The sequence below is a fragment of the Conger conger genome, chromosome 8 (assembly GCF_963514075.1).
Source record: "Conger conger chromosome 8, fConCon1.1, whole genome shotgun sequence".
Lineage (NCBI taxonomy): Eukaryota > Metazoa > Chordata > Actinopteri > Anguilliformes > Congridae > Conger > Conger conger.
In genome coordinates this window covers 9,844,159-9,856,747 of record NC_083767.1, presented here as the reverse complement: position 1 = coordinate 9,856,747, position 12,589 = coordinate 9,844,159, and the positions used below count along the sequence as shown (strand labels likewise).

General features: G+C 41.7%; 1 protein-coding gene across 2 annotated transcripts; it reads right to left on the bottom strand.

Annotated features, from left to right (window-relative positions):
• Positions 1-1,243: 1,243 nt before the first annotated feature.
• On the bottom strand, positions 1,244-12,420 carry irf2b (interferon regulatory factor 2b). 2 transcript variants are annotated; one of them, XM_061252905.1, is made up of 9 exons: positions 12,236-12,420; positions 9,508-9,600; positions 8,197-8,296; positions 7,650-7,826; positions 6,886-6,920; positions 6,376-6,445; positions 4,808-4,969; positions 4,164-4,207; positions 1,244-2,515 (listed from the first exon to the last, which is right to left on the bottom strand). In XM_061252905.1, the coding sequence occupies exons 2-9, from the start codon at positions 9,592-9,594 to the stop codon at positions 2,231-2,233; spliced, it is 960 nt and encodes a 319-aa protein (XP_061108889.1). In that variant the 5' UTR covers positions 9,595-9,600; positions 12,236-12,420; the 3' UTR covers positions 1,244-2,230. The 2 variants fall into 2 exon arrangements, with proteins under 2 accessions (XP_061108889.1, XP_061108890.1); XM_061252906.1 differs by lacking the exon at positions 12,236-12,420 and adding an exon at positions 12,062-12,135.
• Between the last annotated feature and the right edge of the window lie 169 nt (positions 12,421-12,589).

The window sequence follows — 12,589 nt, the reverse complement described above, 5'->3', positions numbered from 1 at the left end:
ACAACTCATCAATGAGTGATGAGTCAGGGTAGTTTTTCAGGTCGCCTGCTTCAGATCTAAATTCAACTCCTTAATCCATATTGGAATCAGGAAAACAAGATCAGGAGATCATCTGCAACTGCTAACTGCGTGTGCCCCTTCACAATACAGAAAGATATGAAAATGTCATGCTAAAACCGGTTTGCCAAATAATAGTTTATAGTCTACACATCTTGGAAAAACATTTTCACCCCAACTAACAATAAAGCTTCCTTTTTCACCACATTTAGCTAAAACAATGGTTTAGTCTTTGGGGTATATACAAGTTTTATTCGTTTTGGGGTTTTGAAGTATTTATATTAGGGATGAAATTGAAATAAATTCCCCAGAAGGTCAGCATTTTCAGTTCTATTTCAATGTGTCAGCTTCCTCCTTTCAGTTTCGGACAAAAAATAGATTTCCAAACGGCCGTCAAAGACAGGAGCAATTTGCTTATTTAAAAAAAAAAAATTTTACAAAGAAGAAAATGACATTAAAGCCATTAAAAAAACTGGAAATGCTCTTATCTAGAATGAAATGTCAAGGTGTCCCTGAGCAAAACACCTAACCCCTAAATGCTCCTGACGAGCTGGTCGGTGCCTTCAATGGCAGCTAATTGCCATAGGTGTGTGAGTGTGTGTATTAATGGGTGAATAAGAAGCATCAATTGTGCAGCGCTTTGGATAAAGGCCCTATATAAATGCAACTATTTATCATTTAAATTCCTTTATGTGGTCCCTTACTATGGTTGGATGGATACTAACTAAAACAATTCAGGTTAAGTGCCTTGGTCAAGCACACAATGGCAGGACTTCATCTGGGAGTTGAATCTACAACTTTGGAGATACAAAAACAAATCTCTGCCATTAATGCAACACTGACATTCAACAGGAAACAGTATTGACAACTTAGCATGAGGGGGCTGATGGGAAATGAAGTACTGTAAATAGGGTTGAGGGTTGTGGAGTTTTGGAAATACTCTGTTGTGAAACAGTTGCAGCCTTTGACCTACTGGAAAGAAAAGACAACATTCACCTCACTGCCAATCAAAGTGCTACTACAACTTAAAGTCCAGGTGAGCTTGTTGCTTGGGGTTTATATTTTCCTTTACATTTGGCCCAGGAGATAGTGGGCAGGACATTTTCTGACAAAGCTCTTCCAATAACAAGATGCAGTATGAATGCTTTTACGTATTTAAACATACAGATATCAGCACAGAAAAGGGTTCAAAACAAGTGTCCCAAATTTATTTCTGCGTACAATTTTACAGAAACATAATGTAAATTAGAATAAAAAAATCTTAATTAAGATTAGCAAATTTAATTATCCACAGGATTCATAGCTGCTTATGTATGTGCATGGAAACATAAATGTATTAATATGTGTGTGGATTATATATTTACATATATTCACACACAAAAACATATAAGCACATACTGTACATAAGCACACACATGTTCATGTGTATATTCATACATACAGTGCTATCGGAGGCCTCAAAACATTCACAACACATGATACAAATCATCAACAATGTGACAATAATCACAACATTAAAAACAATTATTCTCAGTAAAAAAAGTAAAAGGTAACTACTTTAATTCACCTCGGATAAAATATTCCCTTTATATGAAAATACATTGAGGAAAATGTTTCAAGCCAATGTCTCTAGACATTTCGGTGAGTGCATTATATCACTTTCCATGTCACGACTTTTGACAGAGTTGTGCTTAAAATGTTTTTTCATAAGCTGGTCCCTCACACATCCTCAGAAATGACATAACCATTAGCAAAGGACCCATAAGTGCCACAGGTACCCACATAGAGTGAAGATGTTTTCAGTAAGGTGCAGAAGACTGGAATTGTACAAATGACCCAGTACTTACATATTCACACCAAGGACAGTAGAACGAGCAGGTGTCTGACAGAGTTAAGAGTCTCTCCCCCCACGAGTGAGATTGATATGTGCTGCAATTTGCTAAGAACTAGTTATCATCGATGAGGCTAAAACCTCCACTCCACTAGGGGGCAGCAGTGGTGAGTGGGATCACCCGTCTTGCTGCCTATTCCTGAGGGCGGCACCTCTCCTCAGACCCAGCCTGGGGTGCTCCACCACAACCAGGGCGCGCGTAGCCGGGACGTCTGCGGTCCCATGCCACCCACCTACAGGCCGGCCCAGAGTGCCAGTCTTGGGAAAACGTTGGGCCCTGGTTCAGCAGGTTTTGACGCGGGACTTGGAGATGTCGGAGGTCTTCATGATGACGCTGGCGCGGGTTTCATGGGACGGCGCGTGACTGGACGTGCTGGGCAGGACGGGGGGCGGGACGGACGGGGCGCTCCACAGAGAGGCGTCGTAGGCCATGTGCGGACTCTCTTCCTGGCTGTTGGTCACCCTGAAGTTGGTTATCCCAGAGGAGACGAAGGTGGCCATGCCAGGCAGCTTCAGCACTGAGCTCTTTCCGTCCGCCTGGCACAGACTCCACAGCCCATGCAGGCCCTGTCAATCAAAGCAGAGTGGGAGGGGTCAATGTAGCCAAGGCTGACTCCTCCCAAAAACATATTCACTTATACAGTCCCCTCCAAACATTTTGGAACAGCAAGGCAAATTCCTTTGTTTTTGTAATACACTGAATACATTTGGGTTTGAGATGAAAAGATGAACATGAGACAAGAGTTCAGAATTTCAGCTTATACAATTACATCCCACAGGAAAGCAGCTTACACTGAAATCCATCTTTGTACTATTGAATACATAAATCATGGAATCGCACAAAGCTATTTCTTTCTGGGTCAGACCTGAGTCAAATACATAATTGTTTTTGGATTCAGATACTTTTGTACGCTTTACTGAGCTTGTCTGGAGTATTGGAACCTACAGTATGAAATACTCTCAAAAAGAGCAAACCATGCCTATTGCATATTTTAATGCAAAACAAGTTCATATTTGACCGAGGTCTGCTCTGGACCTCAGCCAGGCTTCTCTTTTTTTAAAGAATTCAACCTGACATGTTATAGCAAAAAGGGTTTTCTTTCTTTTTTTTATTATAATTCTTTCAAATTCTTTCAACTTTTTCTCCCAATTTGGTAGCCAATTGTACCCTATCTAATCCAATTAGTGTTAGCTGGGGATACAACGCTTACTACCCCGTCCCTTTTGACGGCCCAGAGGGAGAACAACACGCCTTCTTCAAGCCGTCTCGTCTCACAGCCTGTGACCGTAATTCTGAGGCACACCGGAGTGCATGCACGCGGTGATCGCTACTGGTCCCTGCTGAGTCCCTCCCACGGAGCAGCGAGCCAATTATGCCGCTCCATGAGAGCTGGCTAAACTCAGCTTTTGACAGGAAATCCCGGTCCTCGGTGTGCAACTGTAACAAACTGATGCCAGCATCAAGGTCCGGTATTTTGGCTATGAGCCACCATGGCCCCAAGAGGGTTTTCTTGACAAAAAAAAACATTTTAGCTACCGATTGTAATACGGGGTGCCACTATACAGGGACTAAAAGTACTAAGTGAGTTACGTATGATAGAGCCATTTGTCTTTGGACTGGAATTTAAAAAAAAGTTCCTGATCCAGACAAACCACACTGCAACAATGAAACCATCTAACAGGCAGTGCCAAAAACAATCTCACTATGAGCAAAATATGTAGAGCCTTATAATTACATAAAACAGTCAGCTGATCTTTATTTTAAAAAATGTGTGTAGTGTTAATGTTAACACACAAACACACAAAGAATGCAGAAAGGGGAAAGGGGATTTATCACCGATCGATCACAAATCATCTCCTGTGATGTGCTTTAGGACAAATGGTCGCATTTACTGTTTTTCTACTGCTGTCTAAGCTCTTGCTATCTACAGGTCAGACCGACAGCCATAACCTGGTGTCAGAGCAGAGAGGAGAATTCTGGGCCCCAAACGAAATCAAGACCTTTCACAAGGACAGAAGAATGAAGCACTGCAAAACAGAAAATGCTAAATGCTCATACATTAATGAGCACCTGGGGAGTTCCTCAACAAACGCACAGACTTTCAAGTGCCAGTTCGGATATTTGTAAATATTTAACCAGCTTGACTCAATTACTGGAGCCAACAAAGCAGTACACAGCACGTGACCAAAGTACATTCATGTCTTGATTACGTACCTCCTTAGTATCCTCTTCGCTGTGAATACTATCTGTGTCACTGTCTGTGGAACAAAGAGCAAAGCAAAAACAATGAAACTGCAACTCAATAATTTCCTGACAAACAGGTTAGAGAGGTAAAATGAGATGGTGGGTGTTATATACCATGAGGCGTGAGGAATGCAATCCAACAGTTTAATGGTGACAGATTGATCTGTACTAATCTGAGACTGATGTAGAACTAGACCAGTAACTTTGAAATCTTGTTGTGTCAAACAAGGCCCTGGTCAGAATGTGACTGAAAGAGCAACCCGCACTGTCTTAAATGGAAATAATAGTGCCAGCAGTTTAGAAGGTTTGAGCTCCAAGTATAATTGTTCTCAGAGAAAAATGTGTACTCATTCAAAAAACTACTACACTTCCCAGCATGCACTATTCTCTGTACACACAGGGTTGTTATCTGAATGGTTCTGAAATACATTAGAGCATATTCACTGCAAGTAATTATTACTACTGCGAGAAACACAAAAACAAAGTGACACTTAATTGTTTTGGAAAGGGTAGGAGTGGCGTACAGGAGAAGATGGGAGAGATCTGGAGCGGGTAGGCGTGGTGTACAGGAGGAGATGGAAGAGATCTGGAGAGGGTAGGAGTGGCGTACCCACCACAGGAGGAGATGGGAGAGATCTGGAGCGGGTAGGCGTGGCTGGAGCTGACGGACTGGTCCTCGTTCTCCGTCATCACCTCGATGGTCTGGCACACATCCGGCAGGTCGCTGATGATCATGTGGTCTACGGCAGAGTCGCGGGTCGCCAGGCGATGGGTGCCTGAGAAGGAGGTGGAGAGGAGGATTACCATCAACATCAAGCAGCTGCTTGAAGAAATATAACTGTTATTTTAAAACATAATCCTAGATGCTCAATCACACTGCACACTGCTCGTACACAGCAGTAGCGTACAGCGCAGGAATAGAAACACAAAAAAGTCACAGTTAATGTTCCTGTGGTGAAAATGAAAGATAATAGTTCCACCTGCTACTCTGACTACGGTCAAAGGCAAGTAGGATATCCCCTCTGTATCACTAAAGCAGTGCTAAAACGTGGCTAATAAATGTGCAACTGACAAATGCGTGGTTAATAATTGTGTGGGCAATATACAGTATGTTTGCTGTTGGGGTTCAAAAGTCGGTTCAAAAAAACTGTAAGCGTCCGCATTAAGATGAGCTGTAACGACTTTACCCCAAGTGTTTTGGTTTAGCGACTGTTTATTGCTCTCCACAGGCAACAGCAAAGCACAGCAATTTAAATGTCGCTTTGAACTTTTAACACAGTTTGATCAGTCTATTATGATATTAAATTTGGCATGGAAGGGCACAACCAGAGCAGGTGGAAAAACAATAAGTAAAAAAAAAACAATAAAATGTTTGTTGAAATAATATTGTAGTTCATGCACACAGACATAGAAACACACACACGCAAACACACACACACATACACCTCTATGGTTGTACTTCCTTGCGTAAAAGGCATGCAGTAACACTGCCAATTTCATATGAACTTTTACTTTGTGTAACTGCTTTCACAGAAGCAAATGCAGCCACAATACAAGTGGAGCAACTCATGGCAGACAAAGATCGCACTGTTTCCACTGACAGGTGTTTCACCGAGGTACAGTACATTAATCAGAGTCTGTCTATAGACCCACCCATTGCCTGGCACTCAATGATATTACATACAGCACTGCCAATAATGCATTGTGAGTCACTGGAGTTTATTCTTAAGTAAACAATAGGAGGCTGATTCTGTGAGTACACAGAGAATATTTTAGTGCATTTTTGGGCCCTCCCAGTCTTGCTTTAAAAAAAAACAACCGGTGTTTTCAAACTGAGCTTTTCCCATTTTCTGACACACTGTAGCAGAAAAAGCGAGCAGAGGATTTAGCCTTTTAGTTTTTTCCGGAATGGTCAGTGTTCAGTGTTCTAGAACTCCTTTCAATAACAACCAGTGATGATTGTTGCATCAGCATTAGAATGTTGAGTGAAGAACATTCTAATCACATGCTAAAGGGTTAAACAGTAGGCCACCCCCATCGGTGTGCAGGCAGACTGCCGCCCACTGCCCGCGGGCACATAGTCTCTGTTACAGACCAGAGCTGGCAGGCCAGACTGGCAGACCGGCGAGCATGGGAAAGACGTGCGAAAAAGGCCCGCGTACACACTGCCCACGGCCCTCACCTGTTAGCACCGTGCTGTCCACAGAGTCCTCCACCTTCACCACCCTCTGATCGCTGGTCCTGCGCTCCACCTGAGAGTGTGACAGTCTATGTTTACAAAATCACAGCAAGGAAGAAGCCTCAATTTCACCAGCTCAGCTGCTTCGTCTAGAAAAAGAGTACCTTCTAACCTGCCATCAAAGAGTATTCTACTGCAGAGCACTTTTTATTTGGTGCTTGAGAAACATTGGGTTCAAGACATTAAGGCACTGAAATACAACACAATACATTTGAAACAGTGCTTGATTGATTTTGTTTTGCGAAACTGGCAATAACATACAGAACAGTAATAGCTTCAGACATTGGATCTATGGAAGTGAACCTGAATAATGGAACACACTCTATTCAGACATTCAAAATTCCATTTAAGATTCATCAATCAAGTGCAGAGTACACACTGCAATTATGTTGGAATTATGTGCATGCACTGGTTGATCTGTAGAGCCGGAATATTGGGTCTATGTATCCTTACCTTTATTTTATCCTCTTTTTCACCCCTTTTCCTGCCTGAAAATAGAGAAAGTATAGACACTAAATATGCCAGCCTTTCCCTCTGCATTGCTATAGGTGGGTGACCTTACTAAGCCTCAGTACAGTAATGTGAATGCACATGAATAGGGCTTCCTGTTTTGATCATGGTCACATTCTTTAGCCACAAGCTGAATAGTTCATTTCTCAAGTCCAGGAACATCACAAGGGCAAATCTGAAAGGTTGACATTTTCTGCGAGTACTCAGATGACCCGACTGTCAGAACATCATGGAAATGCAATTTTCTATGGTTCCCTTGGGAAAAATACAGATATTATTTTCTATTCTAACTCAATCATACATTTGCTGGGAGTTGTTCTTGTGACAGACTCATCAGATACCCTGCTCGTGATACCATCTGTAAGTTTGGCCTCTTCACAAGGAATTCCAGAGAGATGACTGGGTCAGACTTAGGTCTGTGAACCACGTCAATTACCTTTTCGACAGGCATCCAATAGCACTATTTCCAAAACAATATGCATTCAATGGAAATTATTTCACCACATGTGAACTTTTAGTGTGATTCCTGTCAGGCAAATTGTTTTGCGTGGTTCAGCTGACATTGCTGGCATTTTGGGCATGTTTACTTAACCAGCGTAAAATCCCAGGCATGCCATTTCCAAGACGTCACAAGCAAGAAACATGCTATTTCTCCAAAACTGGATTTAGTACCAAACGCTGTCAGAGTCCACTCGTCCACACTTTACCTTTCTTTGTGGGCCTCTCGGAGGGCAACAGCATTTTGTAGACCCTGAAGGCGTTGGTTCCCTTCTTGATGCTCTTGTCCTTCACCTCCTCGATGTCAGGGAGGGAGTTCATGGCACAGCGGAAGTTGGCTTTCCATGTCTTTGGGTCGGGCTTGTCCACTCCCGGCTGATATTTTCCTAAGCGGTGAAGAACAGAAAAGGGGTTGCACTGATTTAAGGAGACGGCAAAAAAAGCGAACTAGAAGCCATTAGGTTTGCAGTGAAGCCTTCCTCACAATCACTTAATCCTACTCAGAGCACTACCAGTTAAACACGACTGAAACAGAATGTCTATGACCCTTATTCTTACATTTAAAAAGGGCAAGCTCAGAATCACTACTAACCGTTCAACCTCTACTGTGATTGAAGCTCTGTTTCCTAGCATTCTGTGGCCACACGTATATCTGTTATTTTTGCCACTATCTTTTCTCACAAATGACAAGTGTTCCCTTACAGACCCCGCTTTCTCCATGAAGCAAAACTTAACTATATGTTTTAAAAACAATACCTGTGTGAATCGCCCAGTTTCTAAATAAAGGTGCGTCTTTTTCCACGTCCCATCCATGTCGAGCCGCGTGCATCCAGGGAATCTGGAATATTCTCTTCTCCTGCGGGAGAACCACGCGGCAGGTCACCTCAGCTGCCCCCTCTCTCCAGGGAGACTGCAGCCTCCCATGCAGACATAGGAGCCCCTCTGCATTACAAGCTCACTAAAACCCCTCCCTCCCTGGGCAGCTGTGCCCTGCCCAGCGGCCTACACTGGCCAGGTGTGGATCACGGGGCTCATACCACTGAAACGCTATATTTTAGCAGAATGAGCCACCCAGTAGTCCAAATATTTGCACTCCTCATTTTCAAATGCACACTGCCACAACTGCATCACCTCGGAAACATAGGAGACCACCAGCTTGCATTCTGGAAATCCCTGAGCAAATGTTTGGCTCTTAACATAAGTCTTGAGTATACAGAATGGGTTTGGTTTTTCCTCGGTGTAATTTGTTTTTACACAACTGTAAACTGAACATTAATGATGCAATGCATGTGCTAAATGGAATATATATAGAGGAGTCCCGTTATATTAGACTGCTGAACAGATATAGATGGGCCATATTTAGATAGTGTTCCTGACTGCCAGAAATACGCAGATGGAGTAAAGGTTATAAACGTGGTGGACATTTCTGACCCTTGAACATTGGAAAGCATCTCTCAGCTTCATAGAGAAGAACAGGAGCTCAGCGGTAGTTGTGAATGTACAGGGAATTATTCAATATAGGCTACAATGGACCTAGATATTTAGTGAAGGGAATTGTCAAATAAAGAAAGATATTATCATTTTTATAATTTACATATAATTTACATATCAAAAAAACATGCTACAAATATCCTCTCAGCTACAGTAGTAGCAAAGAAAACACAACAAATTCTAACACAGACATATCTTAGACATATTTTCTCTCCTAACACAAGATGCAAAACATCTTTCCAATTTAAACCGGCGTTTTGTAAAAAGATCTGAAGTTGTGTTTTTGGTTCTGAGTGCAGAGGAGGAAAGCAGTAAATATTTGCAGTAAACCCGCTGGTGTATGCCTTCCAAAAATATTTATGTTAGAAACTCACAAGATGCTTGCATATTGAAGGCACTCATTTGTGAATCTGTCACTCCAATAAGGTCACAAAAAAAGCTTAGGGGCAGACTCCCCAGACCGGAAACACAGAGCAGGCTGATACCAGCCGCTCATGTGACATTGAAGAAATTTCAGCACTTGCGGAATGCTACATTAAAAATGAAGAAAGAAGGTTCAGCTCATTCAGTACTCACTCTGTTGACCCATTTCAGTCCTGGTATTTTATCTGAGTTTATCTGTTCCTCCAACCACGGCCTCATTCGCATTCTCTCCACCGGCATGGTGACCTGCGGGCAGGGAGAGAAGCATTTGCATCTATTCCTCAGTCATTGTATGATGCCTGCAACCATCGCTGGGCACTGTCTCACGGCCCGGAGACCAAGGACAAGCAAATATCTTCACTGGTTGTCAATAGAAAAAACTGATTCTATTCATCAGCAAGACACAGGTTGTAGGTTTTAACATTCTTTAGTCATTTTCATTTTTCAGTCATTTTCATCAAAATTTTGGCTGGCAAGAACACACTACAGAGAGGTTTTTTTATGGCATATCTGGACATGGTGGATGGCAGTGAGCAGGAACCTCAGCATGACCTGAGAGAGCTGTCAGGTTCATCAGTGGTTTCACAATTTGCATGACGCACACGCCCTGCACATTCACCTCAGAACCAAAACCTCCAACAGCTCAAAGTACAGAGATCAGAATTCAACTGGTGTCTCAGGTCCACGTATTGCTGCATGCAGCCCACATTAAAATCACCCCCCTACCCAGAGCTCAACATTCCCGAATGTTAGGAAGTACAGTCGAGTCTGCCACTGTAATAAAGCCTTTTATCTGCTATCAGTTTTCTAGTCAGTCATTGGTTAATATTCACCTGGTGATAAACATAATAAAATGTAATAAAAAGTCCACAGTCTTTCAAACAAATAAGGTGGGACTGAGTGTCAGAAAAATGCATTGTGCATTTTGATTTTATGCTAAATATAGGCCTATACCTGTCTTCATCAGAGTAACCATAATGGACAACTGAATTTTATGAGACTAGATATTAAGATTAAACAATGCTAGTCTCCATACATTTCAGTCGTGCTGTTTGCCAGGACATTTTTAATTAGGGTAAATTTTCAACAAAAGAAAGCTAGCAAGGGCACTAAATATTCTTTCAGGACCCAGATTAAAGAGCAGCATGGGTGTTCAGTGTAACTTCTAATACTTCAAATTACCTACTTATGTGTCCACCCTATGGCACATTCTACTGCTTTTTATAGTTTAGAAATGGAACCTCAATAACAGCTTTTCTTTCTACCATAATCAAAACTATGAACTGAATATGCAACATACACTTCCAGTACATAACTTAATACGTAACTACATGAGTTACAATGCATAACTTAATTGGTAAGTGGTTCACAATAAGCGGTACACAGATGTGAAATATTACCATCTTTTGCTGAAAATAGTACTATTTGGAATGGAGAAAATGGAACATTACTGTTCACCTATTCAATAATTATTTATTATTTAGCTGAAACTTTGTGCCGAAGCGACTTACAGTTGATTAGAGCAGGGGACAATCCCCCCAGGAGCTTTAGGTTAAGGGACTTGTTCAAGGGCCCAACAGCTGTGCGGATCTTATCGTAGCCACACTGGGGTTTGAGCCATACGGTTGCATAACTTCTACTTTCAAACATATTTATTTTCCGCGTTGAAAGGTGCTTTTAAAAAAAAGAAAAAGATACTACATTTCAACATAATTATCTAGCCTACAAATATGGTGTCACGTGGGTGACTTCCTCAGTCGGGCGGTAAGGATTGTAGCCAACACTCACTCTAAGTCAAAAATTTTAATGTAAATTTAAGTTTTTATTTACTTTGCTTTTCCCGTATACACTGAAAGGCAGGCTCATCAAGTTAAAAAAATGAAAACTGGGTGGTTAAACTAACGCGCCAATCGTACCTTGGACACAAGCGGGGTCACCCTTGAGTTTCTAACATTTTAAAAGAGGAAGGTTCGAGTTCACATTAACAGTGCCTGCAAATCACACGGACAGGTACCGTATTGAGGAACATCATGAATACGGAATCAACTACAATTGTTTAAATGCAACTAATAAGTAATCTATCTAAGAGCCTACTGTACACAGCACTGCCCTAATCAAAAGTCGTTTTGACTGGCCGCTAATAACCTGTTGGTTTTGCTGATGCCATAACAAGTTATACCGTAATAATGATATACGACTGAGATAGACAATAGTCGGAAATTGAGCTTTTTCGTAGGAATAAAACGATTGGTTGTCTAATGCAGCGATTAAACCCAGATATTACACCGACGTTCATAAATCTCGACACTATTTGCCATCCCGTGTTCTGGAATTAAATATGCAACTACAATCTCCAAACAAAGGTCTGAATTGCTATTAGAAATGCTGAAAAGCAACATTATAACGAGTTGAAACATCAATAAAATCATGAATAATAAGTAGCCCCACACTTTTTCGTTCTTATCACATCTCATGTGACGTTTCCGAAAAAGACAACTATTCTCATAATCACAGGGACATCTATCTATATTAAGGCCATTGCATAAATTCTTACTGCTGATATTTGGTTCGTAATCAACCGTCTTCAGACAGTTGCTAGCGTACATCGTGGACACAATAACCAAATTCTTCGCGGCCAAAGTCATGCTGTCGACTAACTGACAGCTGTGAACTATAGCTATCGGTAGCCTGCAACTAGACAACTTACAGCTCGCTTCCATTGTAGAAAGCAATCCAAAAGTGAAATTAAACCTCTGCTTTGCTTTGACTTCCACTTCCAAACTTGCCCTTGGATTATAGACTATCATTTTTCAATGCAGCTTCCTGTTGATCAAAACATAATAGACAAATTCTTCCTTATCCGAGGAGAAAATGCCCTTACCTGTGCTATGGCAGAATATGCCCTTTCCAAATGCAGCGAATCTTCTAACGCACTTCAAATTTTGACTTAAGTTTGTGGTCCGTGATTATAAAACGGATATTTTAAACTTTTGTATCTTTCGGTGTCCAGATCGAAAGCAAAACAAGTAGAGGAAACAGTGAACTGGAAATCCCCTCCCAACGCGTTTGTTTCGCCTAAGCCCATGCCTAGAGGGCGTAGTACTACAAGTATCTGAAGTGTAGGAAGGCTGCTGCGGTATATTATTGGTCGTCGTTCATGCATATTCTCGGAAATTTAATTTCGATTTCACTTCAATGTGGCTTAAAACGCGACAGGGGGTTTTGCTTTATATGG

Excerpts from the sequence above, each read along its gene's own strand:
- irf2b (XM_061252905.1), bottom strand. The coding sequence starts at position 9,594 with ATGCCGGTGGAGAGAATGCGAATGAGGCCGTGGTTGGAGGAACAGATA. Across the intron at positions 7,827-8,196 it reads AAACTGGGCGATTCACACAG|GAAAATATCAGCCGGGAGTG; the intron begins GTATTGTTTTTA and ends TTCACCGCTTAG. Across the intron at positions 6,921-7,649 it reads CGAGAGGCCCACAAAGAAAG|GCAGGAAAAGGGGTGAAAAA; the intron begins GTAAAGTGTGGA and ends CTCTATTTTCAG.